The sequence below is a fragment of the Nicrophorus vespilloides genome, unplaced genomic scaffold (genome assembly GCF_001412225.1).
Source record: "Nicrophorus vespilloides isolate i.1.1-1 unplaced genomic scaffold, Nicve_v1.0, whole genome shotgun sequence".
In the NCBI taxonomy this organism is placed as follows: Eukaryota; Metazoa; Arthropoda; class Insecta; order Coleoptera; family Silphidae; genus Nicrophorus; species Nicrophorus vespilloides.
The window spans coordinates 75,942-91,560 of record NW_017097436.1 but is presented as its reverse complement, the minus strand read 5'-3'; the positions used below and the strand labels follow the sequence as shown (position 1 = coordinate 91,560).

The 15,619-nt window shown below is 33.4% G+C and overlaps 2 protein-coding genes and 2 non-coding genes across 4 annotated transcripts; all 4 read right to left on the bottom strand.

Annotated features, from left to right (window-relative positions):
- Positions 1-408: 408 nt before the first annotated feature.
- Positions 409-492, bottom strand: Trnal-cag. Its single transcript has one exon. It is a non-coding gene; the product is annotated as a tRNA-Leu (tRNA).
- Positions 493-1,860: 1,368 nt separating this feature from the next.
- LOC108560082 lies at positions 1,861-3,091 on the bottom strand. The gene is made up of 4 exons (XM_017917521.1): positions 2,850-3,091; positions 2,628-2,794; positions 2,462-2,567; positions 1,861-2,408 (listed from the first exon to the last, which is right to left on the bottom strand). The coding sequence occupies exons 1-4, from the start codon at positions 3,079-3,081 to the stop codon at positions 1,960-1,962; spliced, it is 954 nt and encodes a 317-aa protein (XP_017773010.1). The 5' UTR covers positions 3,082-3,091; the 3' UTR covers positions 1,861-1,959.
- Positions 3,092-3,707: 616 nt separating this feature from the next.
- Positions 3,708-4,981, bottom strand: LOC108560081. The gene is made up of 3 exons (XM_017917520.1): positions 4,502-4,981; positions 4,341-4,446; positions 3,708-4,286 (listed from the first exon to the last, which is right to left on the bottom strand). Exons 1-3 carry the CDS (start codon positions 4,907-4,909, stop codon positions 3,907-3,909), a joined length of 894 nt encoding a protein of 297 aa, XP_017773009.1. The 5' UTR covers positions 4,910-4,981; the 3' UTR covers positions 3,708-3,906.
- A 9,953-nt stretch (positions 4,982-14,934) lies between these two features.
- On the bottom strand, positions 14,935-15,018 carry Trnal-cag. The gene has a single exon. It is a non-coding gene; the product is annotated as a tRNA-Leu (tRNA).
- Between the last annotated feature and the right edge of the window lie 601 nt (positions 15,019-15,619).

The following is a 15,619-nucleotide window of genomic DNA, read 5'->3' as shown; positions in this document are numbered from 1 at the left end:
TCAATTTGATTTAATTCTCTTGTTTTGTTTACTTTTATTATTATTATTATTTTTTATGTAATTTAAATCGTAACTTCTTAAATGTTATAAGGATGGATTACTCACATGATTAGATAAGAAAATTTAATTATCGCAAGGTTATGTTGACAGTGGAAATCGAGAAGATTAGTTGTTGGAAAGTTAAGCAAAGTGTGTCACTGATAGTATTTGCATATATAATTTTACACAAAAGTTGTATTAAATATACTAAAAACGCAATTATTACTACGTGTTTAAAACTTGTTCTCCGAAAGTCTCAGAAATACTCTTCTTGAACCATCAAAATGTTTTTTTTTTTGCATTAATCATTTCTGTGATGATCTTGGAGGTTTTTGGATTGTTGTCGTGGCTTATGCGATGTAAAAGGATTGTCAGAAGTGGGATTCGAACCCACGCCCACAGAAGTGGACTGCGACCTGAACGCAGCGCCTTAGACCACTCGGCCATCCTGACTCGTTACTCCCTTAAAGGATGTGCACAGGATGTGAAAATACTATTTAGATAGATGAGAAAAGAGGATAATTTAAACTTTCAAATTTATGTACTTAATATTTCCTTTCAATTATAAAGATTTTAATAAATTTTCTAACTTTGTAAGCAAATTTATAATTAACTAAATTTTCTTTATTTTTTGTTTCAGATTTGATGAAGTCAACAAAATGAAGAAGAAAGATCTCCAAAATGTAAGTAATTTCATTTGCTTTATCGAGAAATATTACTATTAATATTTCACATTATAATCAATGTTGTTCTTTATAATCAATATTATTCTTGTAACGAATAGAATATTCTTAATGGCCATGTTTAGCAGTCGATTGTGTCGTGTTCGAAAACACTAAGGAATTTTGTAATTATAATATTATTTAAAAAACTATTAGTGATTTCTGTTGAAATTTGAAATTTAATGATTACATAAATAGTTTATTTCCTAAAGTCAAAACTCGCATTGTAATTAGTAAGAATTGTTTAGTGATTATTTATTAGAATTTGAAACTAAATGATTACGTACTCTTTTATTTAGTATTTAATTTCAATTTTGCAATATGTTAGTTTGGGGGGTCAAAAAGCCGCGATCTGGCTGCAAATTGTAGATTGTTCTGAAACAGTTGGTAACTTTAGAGGTTGGCCAAGAATACTGGCTATGAGGTGATAGTGAGTGTACTACGTACGAGCGAGTGTGCAGTGTGTGTGTGTGTGTTGTGTACGGAATATGCGTTCATAATAAACCGATTAATTACGGGGGCAATCGCCGTGCTGCATAAACCTAGGCTAATGCGAAACCGATTCCGGGGCCAATTTGCAATGTACCCTGTCGGCCGTAATTTATAAACGGGAATAGGGCGCGCACACGGGTCCATGCCTTTAAAGATCTATCGCGTCCATATGTTAACCGCCGCTGCGTGTTTGGATAATTTACAATCGGCCACCATTAACTCTCTTGCATACACACACAAACACACACACATCTCGTACCTCCATCAAACCGCCAAATATTAGAGGGCGGCTGACCGAAAGGGCGCACACATTAATTTGCATCCCATCTAAATATTAACGTATCAATCACACTCTATCTGGCTCGAATGCAAATCAAGTCTTTAGATTAACATTAATTCGTAAATTGATAGCGCTTTAACAAACCGAATCGTGTTTAGGTAACGAATCTAATCTCGTTTGCATGCGAAATAAATACAAACTTTGGTTTTCATACTTTTTCGATAACAAATGTAAATGATTCACTTTCAAAGCTAAATTTAATTATTATTATTATACCTAATTATGTGAATTATGAGTTTATAGTTTACAATTAATTTATTATTGGGATTAACTTATTATAACAATAAATACATTAGAGCTAAATATATTAAGATCAGAACTATAGCTGAGAATGTCGTTGATTAAATATTGTAGACTTTGATCCGATTATGGCTTCCATGCAGGTTTCTTAGGCTTCTGGACAGAATTGCTGCGCGATCTCGGTGGATCGATTCCCGTGAAGCTGATCTTTCTATCGTAGATTCGCGATTTCGAATCTGAAGATTTCTCGTTCAGAGACGGCAACGAACGGTTGTACTTGCCCTTATTTGGTTCATCCAGCATCTCCGAAATACCGTTGTCTACCGACGAATCGTACACAACGATGGACGGATTCGTTTTTATCTCCAAGGCCTTCATGAATTCGTAATCGTATCCCCTGTATGGAGACTGCTTGAAGTAGAATTTCTTACGCAACGTCGACAAGAACAACGGCCTCAGCTTGTCCGACGTTTCGGAGAACATGATGATGTCGAAGACGTCGTCTCTCTCCCCGTTGTTCTCGATATTGTACGCGATGTTCCTCATGAACGTGTTTATATCGTCGTATGGATCAACTAAAGAATTCATTGGGTTTCTTAGATTTAGTCACTTAATAACTGCATCTAACCTGTATTGAAAACGATGAGCTGATCCGCTTCCAGCGGAGCGTCAAACTTGATGTCCGTTTTGCACACGCTGTCCGTTTTAGGACTGTGAGATGGTCTCCTTGTTCCCTATAATCGTTTGTTTAGAAATCTCGTTTTTTTTTTTGGTATGTTTACAAACAATCTTACCTGCACGAAGAACAGTCTAGGTTTGTTCCTGAAAGCGAACACGAACGGAGAGGAAATATCTTTGATTTTGATTATCTCGTTGTTCTCCAAATAAATGCCGTTGTCCGTCGATTCGCCAAAAAAACCGATGATCAAAGACGACTTATCGTCATTGTCGGACGTTTTGACTGAAGGAAACGGTAAAACTATATGGAATTGAATGTGGTTATCAAAAAGACTTACTGTTGCTGAAGATATCTTCGAGATCCTGTTTACTCTTGATGGGATGCACGTTTTCATCTGGTACATCGAAACGGCAATGCTTCATGGCTTCCTTGAACGTGTCGACTAGTTTCTTGAACAATTGATCTTTCGGCACGAAAATATGGACGGAAGCTTTTCCGAAATCGTATTCGTCCGGTATCTTTTCGGTGGACGGTTTAATTTCTGGTGGATGTTTATTTAGGTTCGACATGATTTCTCATCGAATTTTCACTGCACACTATGTAAAATACGAACGGTCTGTTTTATCTGTTCCGATAAGACTGATATTGTATATTATTAGTTTGATTAAGATAGCAAGTTTCATCGATAATGAACGCTTTATCGGGAATAAATAACAAAAAAAAAAAAAAGTAGTGAAACAAAGGAACAAAGGAAAGTGGATATCCGGATTTCAATGAAAATTCAAGCAATGTCTTATTTAAGCAAAGTTAAACGTTCATTCAATGGTGAAAATAGTAATTTCATATAGATAATAAGTGTATTCTCCAATAAGAATGAATTGTGAGTATTTTAAGACTGCGCTTCAGTTGTTGAGTATAAATTCAATTGTATGTGGGTGGGTAATAGATTCATTCCTTATATCAGGGGTTCCCAACCTTTTTTTTTTTTTTTCTACATCGACCCGTTTGAGTAAATCAGTTTTCGAATTGACCTCCAAATTTTGTATGTCGTAATGCACACAAACCAGCAACTTTTCTTTTTATTTATTACTCAATTTCGCAACTTCGTTTGATTTTCATATTATGATTATATAATAATTATTTGAATGTAAAATGAATGTTAATTAAGAAAAAAATTAATGCGATGGTCGTGGTTGATGTACGAATTTTATTTGCATATTATCGATTCAATCATTTTTGTTGCCATAGGTTTATCAATTTTCAATTACAGAATTGAAGATTTCCATGAAGATATCTGCGAATCGGTGCCGATCTGCGGATCATGTGTTGAAAAACACTGTTTTAAACAATATGTTATTAACGTCGATTTACATAAGTGTAAAATAGATTATAGTTTATAGATTATAATTTGGATTGGTATCCATCATATTGATATCATTATTATAGATTCCCGATAACGAATATGCAGGTATATCATTCAAAGAAGTTGCAGACGTCTCGGAATTACAATTATCTACAATCATATCCACCGCGTTGTTCGACAGTTTATCATCGACGATTTCCCAGGCCTTTATGTATTCGTATTCGTATCCTCTGTATGGAGACTTCTTGAAGTAGAATTTCTTGCGCAACGTCGACAAAAACATTGGCCTTTTCTTATTTTTATTCGTTTCGGAGAACATGACAATGTCGAAGACGTCGTCTCTCTCCCCGTTCTCTTCGATATTGTACGTGATGTTGTTCATGAATGTGTTTATATCTTCATATGGATCAACTAAAAAGAGATCGGTATAATAACGTGCATTGTAACTTAATAACTGTATCTAACCTGTGTTGAAAATGATGAACTGATCGGCTTCCAACGGAGGGTCAAACTTGGTGTCCTTTACATCAACGCTATCCATCTTTGGTATGTTCGATAGTTTTCTCAAACCCTACATATGTAAAGTATGTACCACTGATCTAACTTTGTGTATCAATAAAACTTACCTGTATGAAGAATAGTTTTGGTTTATGCCTAAAAGCGAATACGAATGGAGAGGTAATATCTTTGATATTTCTAACATCGCCGTTCTCCAAATGAATGTCCTTGCCGTCTGATTCTCCAAAAAACGCGACGATCAAACATGTCTTATCATCCTTGTCGGCCGCATCAGTAAACTGAGTGTTACTGTACACATATTGGAGATCCTTTTTACTCCTGATTATATGCACGTTCTCATCTGGTACTTCGAAACTGCAATTTTTCATAGACTTCTTGAACGTTTCGACCACTGTGTTGTAGCGGCTGTCCTTCGGCATGAAAATGTGCACCGAAGCTTTTTCGATCTCGTATTCATCCGGTATCTTTTCGGTGGATGGTTTAATTTCTACACATTCATCAGATTGCTTCGACATTATTTATTTCTCACCGAATTTTTTATAAAAAAAAATGTGCCAAAATATAATAGCTGTTGAGTGTTCAACTGCTTTGATAAGACTGATATAGTGTATTACTAGTTTTAATCAAATACCTAGTTCCATCGATAACAACGCTTTAACGAAATACATTCAAGTAGGCGGAAAGTCCTCGATCGTCATAATTGTGACCAATAAAAGCAATTAAAAAAAAATTAAACCTGTTTTTTTTTTGATTATATTTCAATAGAAAATGATTATACTATGATGTAAAGTAGGCTTGTTCAAATATCGACATAAAATGGTGACATAATTTTTTATTAAATATCCTATTTATGTGTTCTTTAAAAAGAAAAGAAAACGATAAGCGTTATCTGCGAGAAAAGTCGTCAGTTATTGGTAATAATTGTTGCGCATTGTATGTTGATGATGGAATCGAAAGATTTTTGCTGATATTTGAGGGGAAAAAAATGTGTGAAAGTTGTGATTTGATGCACATAAACATAATAATATAATGCACATAAACACTTCGCGAACTTATTCATTGTGCCGGCATTTTTGCATGCGATTTGCAATTCAAATCTGTTGCATTTATTTTTTTTCCGCATCGCTTTCTCCGGCAACATTTACCAAATCCTCTGCCAACTGGAATTCTCGAATCAAATGAAACGAATTTTATTATTAGATAAAGTCAATTACACTCTTTATCGCTCAATTTCAATGTTATCTAATAATTATGAATACGAAGTGCGGAAATATACAATGAATTTATCTCTAGAAAAGAATAATTTGTTATTATACAATCGTCTATTCGTTAACTAAGAAAAGTTTAAATGGAATTTTGTGCAAAATATAGTTAGACTTTGTAAATTACCCCAGTTGGGGTAAAAGTAATTCCGAACGACGGTTACACATTAAATCGTATAGTTGCGTCTATTGTATCACAACTTAACAGCCTTCTTCAGCCTCTAAATATTTGGGCAGGATCATTAAACTTAGATAAAGAAACGGTGGTGTTTTCCACAAGGTCAAACCCTTTTCTCCCATGCAGCCCCTTTTTGAAATGAACACATTTTTGTATTATATAGTTTAGGGGGATCGAACTGAGAGGAAGTCTTAGCTAAGGGGTCAATCTTAAAAGTTGGTCTTATTTGGGAGAGTCCAAGGAAGAGCATTTACTTCATAAACACTAACTTAAGAGGAGAATGTAACTCTTAGTAATAATATAGTTGACCTCTCAATAAAACTTCGATGTATACAATAAAGTTAATTAAGAATATTGCATTTAATATTCATAAACCCCTCTAAGACTCTGCAACGACCTAACTGCGAGATAATCCACGGTGTCCAAGGATTTCTTAATCCTGGGACACGAAAATGTATTCATAAAAAATACTGGAATGTACACTCGTCATGAAATTCATTTTCTTAAAGAAAATTGTAATTTCTTGAAACGAGTTATTATGACTGTATGTACTTGAATATATAGAAATTTCCGTATTGGTTTATTGCTAATAAATAATTACAAATATCTTTGTAATTGAATAACATACAGAAGTAATGTTAACATGAAATTATTACAGATTAATAATGAACATTATTGTGTTTGTTAGTTTATATAAACGGATTTCGATGATGTACGCGTTTCACGTTATTTTTTTTTTATTATTTTAAATTGAAAAAAAAAATGTTCAGTTTGAAATGTATATTATTCTTATGGTAGCTGCGGCAACAGTAACAACAAACAAAACAAGAAATAATTTATGGTCGCAAAATATTATTATTAATAATAATAAAAACAAGTAATTAATCACGAATGGGGTTTTAATATTTAATTGAATATATAAATAAATAGACCCGGCGAAAATTCAATTACGAATCGATGACGTTCGCTTTTACCAGCGCAACATACGAATTCGCTAACATTCGTTTCCATTTATTAGTGCACGTTTCCATTCTTGTTTGTGCGCCACCAATTATTACCGAGCATTATTTTATGCACAAAAATATTTCTGAATTAATGTAACAAAAGTTCGCTAAGTAGGCTGAACAAAAAAAAAACAAAATAAAAATAATTTTCATCCTTTTGTAATTTCTCAACATAATTTCAAGTTATTAAAATACTGGAAAATGTGCATAGACTTTAGTTGACGTCGAAATCCGTAGAGAATTTCAATTTCTACCAACTTTACATCACTAATCTTGCATTTCTCCTATTCATTCTTACCGATCTTCTTTGAAATTTAGCATGAAACATCGTTAGACTTGAACAAATTGAGAAACAACTTTTGTTTTTTCAGAAACAAATGAATTAACGCCAACTTAACGAACTTATATCCCAACGTATATTATTTTTTTAAATTAAATTTGTTGTTTACAATCTGCCGCACGAGTTAACAGTTTTTACAATGAAAACAGTTTCCCATTGGAAAATAACAATATACATAAATATTGTTAAGTTGTTTAGTCAAATTTTTTGCATATTTAACTATGGATAAAATAATAATTCCGAGATTTGAAACGAGAGATTTCGTCCTTCCGCTAATTAATATAGGTATTTTTTTTTTGGTAAAACCGTTTCGCTGTTATTTTGCTGCGAATGCGAGTGCTCAGTATATACATACTTACTTATATTATATATATACATGTGCAAAGGGAAGAAAATGGGAAGAGAAATAAGGAACGAATGTTACAAAGGAGAAGAGGAGATTTTTCATAAAGGATCCATATTTTCCCGGAGCTTTTCAAAAGGGAAAAATATGCGATCAGATATATATATATATCTACATCTATATATGTGTGTATTCGGTGTAATAAAGATTTTGGCCGGTGATATAATAATAAAAAGGCATCCGGCTTTTATACGTGTTTTTTTTCCCTCTTCTTATTTCGCGTTCCTATTTTTTTTTGTATTTACATCTTTCTTCTTCTGTATTTTATTTTCATGTGTACAGCGTGTATTCTTTTCTTGTATCTTGTTGTTGTTGTTCGTCTCTTTTTCTTCACATACGTTTAGGGGTGGACGTTTGAATGCGACGGCGAGATTGAGAGTGTGCGAGTGGAAAAGAGCTAGAGGGTTGATGAAAATTAGGATCAAAGCGTTGAAGTCATTCACAAATGACGCCGTTTATCAGCACTTTGGGGGGGTGCGGCGGCAGCATTCGCATTCTTTCCCGATCCTCTATCGCCTTTCATGCGCCCTTCGGAGTTTTCCCATTCAACGCAATTCTCCTTCCATCCCTTATATCTCATTTACAGCGACAAAATACCCTTCGCCCTCACCATCTGCACGTTTCGTGCGGTATTATTTATTTTTTTGCTACCCTCATTCCGCTCATCATCCACCCTTTAAAAAACCGCGTGATACCGTCCCACGCGCCCTAATTTACAAACAACAACCCGGCGCATCCACCATTTGGTAGAATATCTGGAATTTTTCATACCGTGAATATTTTACATACTTTTTTTCACCCTCTTTTTTGATTATATTGATTAATTAAATCGAATCTTTCTTTAGATTAGAACTAATAATTGGAATAAGTGAGTTTTAACATTAAAAATTGAGTTTCTCAAATCTGAAATTGACTAATAATTAAGTAATGAAAATTACTTTTACTTAATTTCAAACAAATATCTTAAAAAATAAATTATTTCAAATGCAAATATTTATATTTAAGTAGGAAACTGTAGTCGAAAATAAACTGTGTGTGATTAGAGCGACGATAATAAAAGTGGCACGACTTTGGAATGTTTGCGTGGAAAGTTTATTGTGAATGTTTCCTTTACTTTACTCTCTCTCTCTCTCTCTCTTTCTTTTTTGTATCGTGACTCGTCCCGTTTATGTGCGCACAGAAATAGAGAAAGAGATGGAGAGAGAACAGTGTGTGTGTGTATTTTCCAGCAGTTCGCCGGAAGTCTTAATAAAATACGATGGCTCTCTCATTCCGGGGGCTCGGAAATTTATTAAAATGTGAATGAATCTAGCAAATTTCAATTTCGAATGCATGCACATCGGGGGGTTTTTTGGGGGTGTGGGTGGGTTGGTGGGCGGATGAGACGTCAGCGGAGGCGGTGGCGGCAATTCCAATTCCACTTGCAACGAACGCCATACACACATTCGTAGTATACGTATGTGTATATGAAACAATTTCGCTTCGTCGATTTTCAGTTTCAGGAAGTTTTTTTGCTCAATGCATACACACTCTTTACATATAAATTCCGACTTCAATCTCGCGTCTTTTGCTTACGCTTCTGATCGCTCCACTAAATTTTCCAATGGATTAACAAGATGTTATAGTAAACATTAAACTTTCTAGAAATGAATAAACTAATAGGAATGACTTGTACAAGTACTATCGTTTCGTTCTGGATGCGTTTACGTAATGTTAACATGCGATGACTACGTTTCTTCTCTACAGTTTGTCGACACGTGTGGATATGTGACAAGTGTAATAACGCATTCCGTTTGGCTTTCCATCGATATTGATTTATGGCGTGTACACAGAGCGAGAGCACGGATCGACGTATGAATAATAAAAGGAGACGGATCAGGACGTTCGCTGATGTCCTTTTTATACTTCGCGTGCACTTGACACGGAAAGCACAGCAATTCCGAGAGGACCTTCGCGTGGAATCAACGAATCCTCCTCCTCCCAGCAATCAAATCTACACGACAACCGTTTTCGTTTTCCGATAACAAACAGAAAAAAAAAAAAAAATCAAATGTGAAATTGATCGCAAAGACGAACATTGTTTGGGGAAGAAAATTTAACACTGTTTTCTTTTTACTTGATGAATCAATTTTAATCTAAATTTTCGATTTCATTGGAATTTCTTCATTAATTTAATGACTCGCATAGTACGGTTATTCGATTCGGCCGCTGTATGAAACCGGATTAATATGAATCTGCATTGATCAAAGACGCACCACCAAAAAAAAAGGAAGAGATGTTTTGAGCATCTTGAGTATAAAAATGATGTAGTGAATACGATGAAAATTTAATAAAAGCGTGATTAAAGAATATTGCAGCGCGTTTCCCTCCCCCTAGTTAAACACAATATTGATATCAAGGCGGGCTTTTTCCTTCCTTTGGACGCGAAGATTGGACCTCGCGTACCTTGTTATAAGTTTATTAAGGAACATTCAATATTTACGCTTCGGATTATGCAACTAAACAAGCTCTTAAGTTTTACGTAACTTGAGAATTGCCTTTGCAGCGCACCTATTTCATCTTGTTAATAATAATAATGATAATACTAAAATAATGGATCAAAAGAAAATTTAATAAAATATTATGTAACTATGAATTATTATCGCTGTACGACGATGTTTTTAATAATAATAATGAAAGAAATATATGTAATTTAATTATAAAAAGATTAATTGTTACGATTTTAATTACATTAATGTAATTAGTGCAATCCTTGATGAAATTATAAAATTAAAGTTAAAATTTGTTATTTAGATCAATAAAAATGATTGATTGTTCTTATAGTAAAATTTTTATTGAAAATCATAGAAATTGTAACATTTTTATTTGACTTTTGTGATAATTTTTTACTTGAAAATGTAAATGACATGAAATATAATACTTAATAAAAATCATGGATTAATGGTTTTGAAAATTATTACTTATAAAAATATACCTTAAAGATATCTAAAAATGCGGGAAAATCAGATAAATAAAAATCTAGTTTTTAAATCTCATTTCAATTGATTTCAATCAATTTTTATTGTCTTTAATAAAATAATACGAATTGAATATATATATATTTGCAGGTGAAAACGTATTGAATTTTAGTATAATCAGAACTGCGCCGCAATAAAAATATTTACTGTTTTCCTTAAGAGCATAAAGAAAAGTGGAAGCGTAAGTTGCGTCGCTAAAAACTTGGCTACGTACGTGAAGCCGAAATTGAATCCTAGGAGCTTCGTGTTAATAAAATCCGTTAAAAGTTTCGCGTTATCATTCGGACCGGTTTGTTTCTGAAGCGCTGCGAAAAATTGCGCAATCAAATTTCGGTTTTTATTGGTTATTGCTTTCCAGTTAGGAAATGCAGTTTTAAACTGTGGCCATTTCCGCGCTATTCCTCTCTTTATAGGAAGAGTGTGTGTGTGCAACTCGACCAAAACTCCTTACAACCCCTTCACGCTGTGCTCTCTCTCTTGCTGCAGTGCTTTAAATTACTGCTGGGGTTGGTTTTGAAACCTTCTTCCACTCGTTCCTCTCATTCCAGTCTCGAGCGACAATGGCTTCGGATATAATAAGATAAGGAAATATTTCGCTGCCGACCCATTACCAATATACACTCTCCCCAGTTATGTGGAATGGAAAATAACCGAACCGAGAATGTGCACATTTCCAAGTGTATAAATTACATTTAAAATCAAAAGATATTCCTTTTCCGAACGAATAGAAAAATTAACTTTCTTTCGCTTCCCGATACAACGTATATATGATCTGATATTTCTGCTAGATTATTGGATGATAACACTTAGTTATTTCATAATTCTAGAGTTTATAAACTCAATGTTATGTAATAAAATTAATTTCATAGTTTCTATTGAATTTACTTAGAGTTTTATATGCAGTTTCTCGTTTTTTAAGCTTTAACTTAATATTTCGTAATTGAATTCATTGCATTTTTTCTAATGAATGTAATATATTTGTAGTTTTATATGAAGTTAATAAACATTGAGTTCCTTATTTTCCAAATATTAACTCTTTTTTTTTTGTTGTTTCAATCAATGAAAATCTTTGTAGAAATTTAATAATATATGAATTTGTTAAAAGATTTTTGTCTATGTTAATCAAAGAAAAAAAATATGAACTATTTCGTTTGAACGAATGAATCTTATTGAAATACATATGATTTTACTGAAAAAAATTGCTGAAATTTAATAAACTTTTAACGTTTTAACGTTTCATTCAATATTCGCTCTACGTATCTGGAAGTTTTGGAATTGAATGGATGTAATAAAACATGAGTAACAATAAAATATTGTAATAAGAATGAATTTGTCTTGAAGTTCTTTGGTCGAGCGTGAGGAGGATGGACGCAAGCAAAGAACTGGCGAAGCGTTTAGCCCTTCGTTCAAACTCGACAGCAGTAAGCACATCCGAGCGAATAAAGTCCATTGTGTAGTAAACTTGTTTTATTCTATTGCTGATGTTCGTGTTTTTATCAAATAAAATGCAAAGAAATCAGACGCTTTCACCATTACATTACATATTTAAAAAAAAAGTTGTTACTTTGTATTGATATAAATTTAGGAATAAAGTTGAATAATGTATTGTTACTCATAGTATAACAGTTAATGTGATTTGCATTGCTTTATGTTAAATATCAAAAATGCAATATCACAATTTACCATGATGGATGTATCTTATATTTATTGATATAATATGGGGTTGTATTGTTTGTAATATATATACTCTAAAAGTATATTAGATATCGTAAAATTAATACCAATATTTGTTTAGTGAATATTTTCAATTTTGCTAATCAAGAATATTAGGTTTACTTAGATATCAAATTTGCTTATATTCTGTAGGTGCAAACTATCATCTTATAAAGAACACCAATAAATCTATTTTCTTACAAAATATAATTAATGAAATAATGTACAGTAGTTATGACCATCAAATGAAAAATAAGTATTATTAATTGAATATTTGTGAATAGTTAACAATAAGTTAAATATGATAGAATGCAATTATAAAGTGAAACAATTTAGTATTGTTTGCAGTAATTTCAAGTGGTTATTGCGAACAATAAATGAAATGAAAGTACGAATGTTTTGGTTTTATTTCGAAAAGCATTTTCAAATGATTAATAATAATAAATTAACAAATAAATAGATTGACAACGTCTGACTTATACAAACAATTTATATTGGAAACGAATTTAAACACTAATTACAACATTAACAAGATTATTGTTCCATTACCAAATATTTAATTGCGATTGTTCAGAATTTTATTATCGTTACAAATATCATCATCGAGACATATTACAAAATGATGAGCTTAATTTTGGATTATGTTTATGACGACAACCGAATTGTTGCAGCCTCATGATATATAGATATCCGTGATATTTGGTAGATTTGAGAGATCAACCATAAGATTGAGACTGATGGCGGAAGAGACGATATGAAGATTATATTATCATATTGCATGTGAATTGTGTGTTCGCATAAGTAATCACGAACTTGTAATAATAATAATAATAGTTGTTGTTAACAAGGTCGTTGTTTTGGTGAAGGGTGGAAAAAGGGGAATTGACCCGGATTCGAGGACGAGTTGTTGATCCTAAGATTTCGTTGTCGTGTCGCATTGGGGAATGCAATTGTTCCATTGCAATGCAATGCGGGATTCCGGACGTCGTTCAGTTGATTTTTATAAACGTCGCCGCGCAGTAGTCGCTCCCCCGCGACGAATATTTAGAATATTGGCTAACTCCTATACGGTTTACTGCAAATACAGTTGCTTCACTGCTATATACGTATTCTACATGTGCATATATATATGTATATATATAAAGTTCGGATCCGGAACCGCATGTCGTCTACTTTAACAGGAAATTGTAAGTTGCAAAGAGACTTGTGTGCATGTATGTTATCTGGGGCTGCAGAGAAGAAGTGCTGCGGGGGGGGAGGGAGTGGAATTGTAGAGGGTGGTGGTGGTAGAAGAGAAGGCATGTAGATAACTCCCAAACTGCTATTGCTACCACCACCACCAAACTCCCCCCACGACAGACATAATACCACTTTTCAGCCCCTTTTCCTTCGCCACCTTCACCACCCTACCAAAAGCAATCTTATTGATTCAATCGCATTTATTGCAACACCGAAGATTCCTTTCTATTTTCCTTTTACTCTCTCTCTCATTCAATACTATATATTTTTTTCTTCTTTCCACTCACCAGTTTCATCAATCGGCGGCGGTTGTTCGCGTCTCGCGGGTGCTTTAACTTTTGCCCAAGAATTTTGCGCCCCGGCAATTAAGGAACTATCCCACCTCACGACCCGATGAACAACAACAGCCTGGCATAGTTTTCTCACTCCACGTTTCGAAAACTAAATTGTAACAGTTTATGCGCCAATTTATAGTGTGCGAAATATAGTTTCGTGTGAGAGAGAGCGCGCGCGATATCAACTTTCCGCGTTATTGGTCCCCTAGGACACGTCGTCCTCTTCCCGCAAAAATTTTCCGCCGCCCCCACCCCCCATAAACACTTTTATCTGACAAGCACTCGCAACGAACGAAACACGGTTAAACGTTATTTACAATTTTCTCCATTTCTCATAATAATGAAAGAAACGTGACTGAAAAAAAGTACCATTTTTCTACATATTGTAATATCGCTAATAATCAAGTTTTTTTTTATTATAAATGTATGACTGTAAGTGATTTCAAAGTTGTTCAACATTTCTAATTGATGTCATATGTGTCATTGAGCTTGTGGCCATAATTACGGTGTGTTTGTTTGCTCTGCGTGTGCGCGTTTCTGTTTTATTCAAGGCAATTACGATGGACGAATTATGCTAAAAGGTATGAACGTATGACGTACATTTGCTCAATTTATAATACACAAATTGCTCCATTAATTATTATGTTATTGATAAATGCCGGATAACGTTAATTAGATCGTCGCGTGGATACGGCGATTGTATGCATTAGTATTTGTGTGTGTATATATATGTGTGTGTGTGTGTGTGTAGGCGCAGACCGTTTTGTACTGTAGTTGGCTGTGGTCGCTCTAAAATCGATGATCCACGAATGAAATGCATATAATAATAGAGGTGAAAAATAGTGATAATCGTTATAAATGTCGTTTAAGTTACACATGGATTGTTGTAATTAATCAACAGAAATGATAAATATCTGGAAATGTTAATAGGTAATGAAAAAAATGAAACATCGTTATAATAATTACAAAGATTATTTACATAGAAGATTAGTTATTTGAAATGTTAAGCGAACTGTGTCACTGTGCTATTATTCTGGATGTAAAAGGGTTGTCAGAAGTGGGATTCGAACCCACGCCCACAGAAGTGGACTGCGACCTGAACGCAGCGCCTTAGACCACTCGGCCATCCTGACTTGTTACTCCCTTAAAGGATGTGCACAGGATGTGACAAAAGGAAGATGTTAATTGGTCGATAGCCAATTCTAATATTTCAATAATTTCTATTTTTGATTCTGAAAATTAAACATGGAATTAATATCTCTAGCTAATATAAAAACACGAAGTTTATGGATTTTCTAAGAAATATTTAACATTTTTATAACAATATAGTAAACATTACTGAGTAATAGTAGTCTAATATATGAGAGAGTTTATAATTTATAATGAGAATTAATATTTGTAGTGAAGTAAAATTTATTGAACGAATTCGCTTCACCTTTAAATTTACTTATATCTTCATATGTATGTATTTTTATTGTAATAGTCATATGAAATAAATTCCTTAATTAATACATTAATAATTTCACTATACAAAAAACTAGTGCACCAATGATTTTTATTATTCTTGTTAACGTTAAATTATCAATTAAATTCTTTAATAAATATTTAGGTAGTAAATGGTAGTGAAGAGCTTTATTACTACACGAAAAACGACGTTGAGTTCCAAACGTCCAGGGGATTTGATTCTGTTGGATTATTACATTGATTTTGGTGAATGGGACTCAGCTTGTAGAT

Coding starts and splice junctions, on each gene's coding strand:
- LOC108560081 (XM_017917520.1), bottom strand. CDS start 4,909: ATGTCGAAGCAATCTGATGAATGTGTAGAAATTAAACCATCCACCGAA. Junction 4,447..4,501: donor CAAAACTATTCTTCATACAG/GTAAGTTTTATT, acceptor TTACATATGTAG/GGTTTGAGAAAACTATCGAA. Junction 4,287..4,340: donor GTTCATCATTTTCAACACAG/GTTAGATACAGT, acceptor ATCTCTTTTTAG/TTGATCCATATGAAGATATA.
- LOC108560082 (XM_017917521.1), bottom strand. CDS start 3,081: ATGTCGAACCTAAATAAACATCCACCAGAAATTAAACCGTCCACCGAA. Junction 2,568..2,627: donor CTAGACTGTTCTTCGTGCAG/GTAAGATTGTTT, acceptor AAACGATTATAG/GGAACAAGGAGACCATCTCA. Junction 2,409..2,461: donor GCTCATCGTTTTCAATACAG/GTTAGATGCAGT, acceptor TGAATTCTTTAG/TTGATCCATACGACGATATA.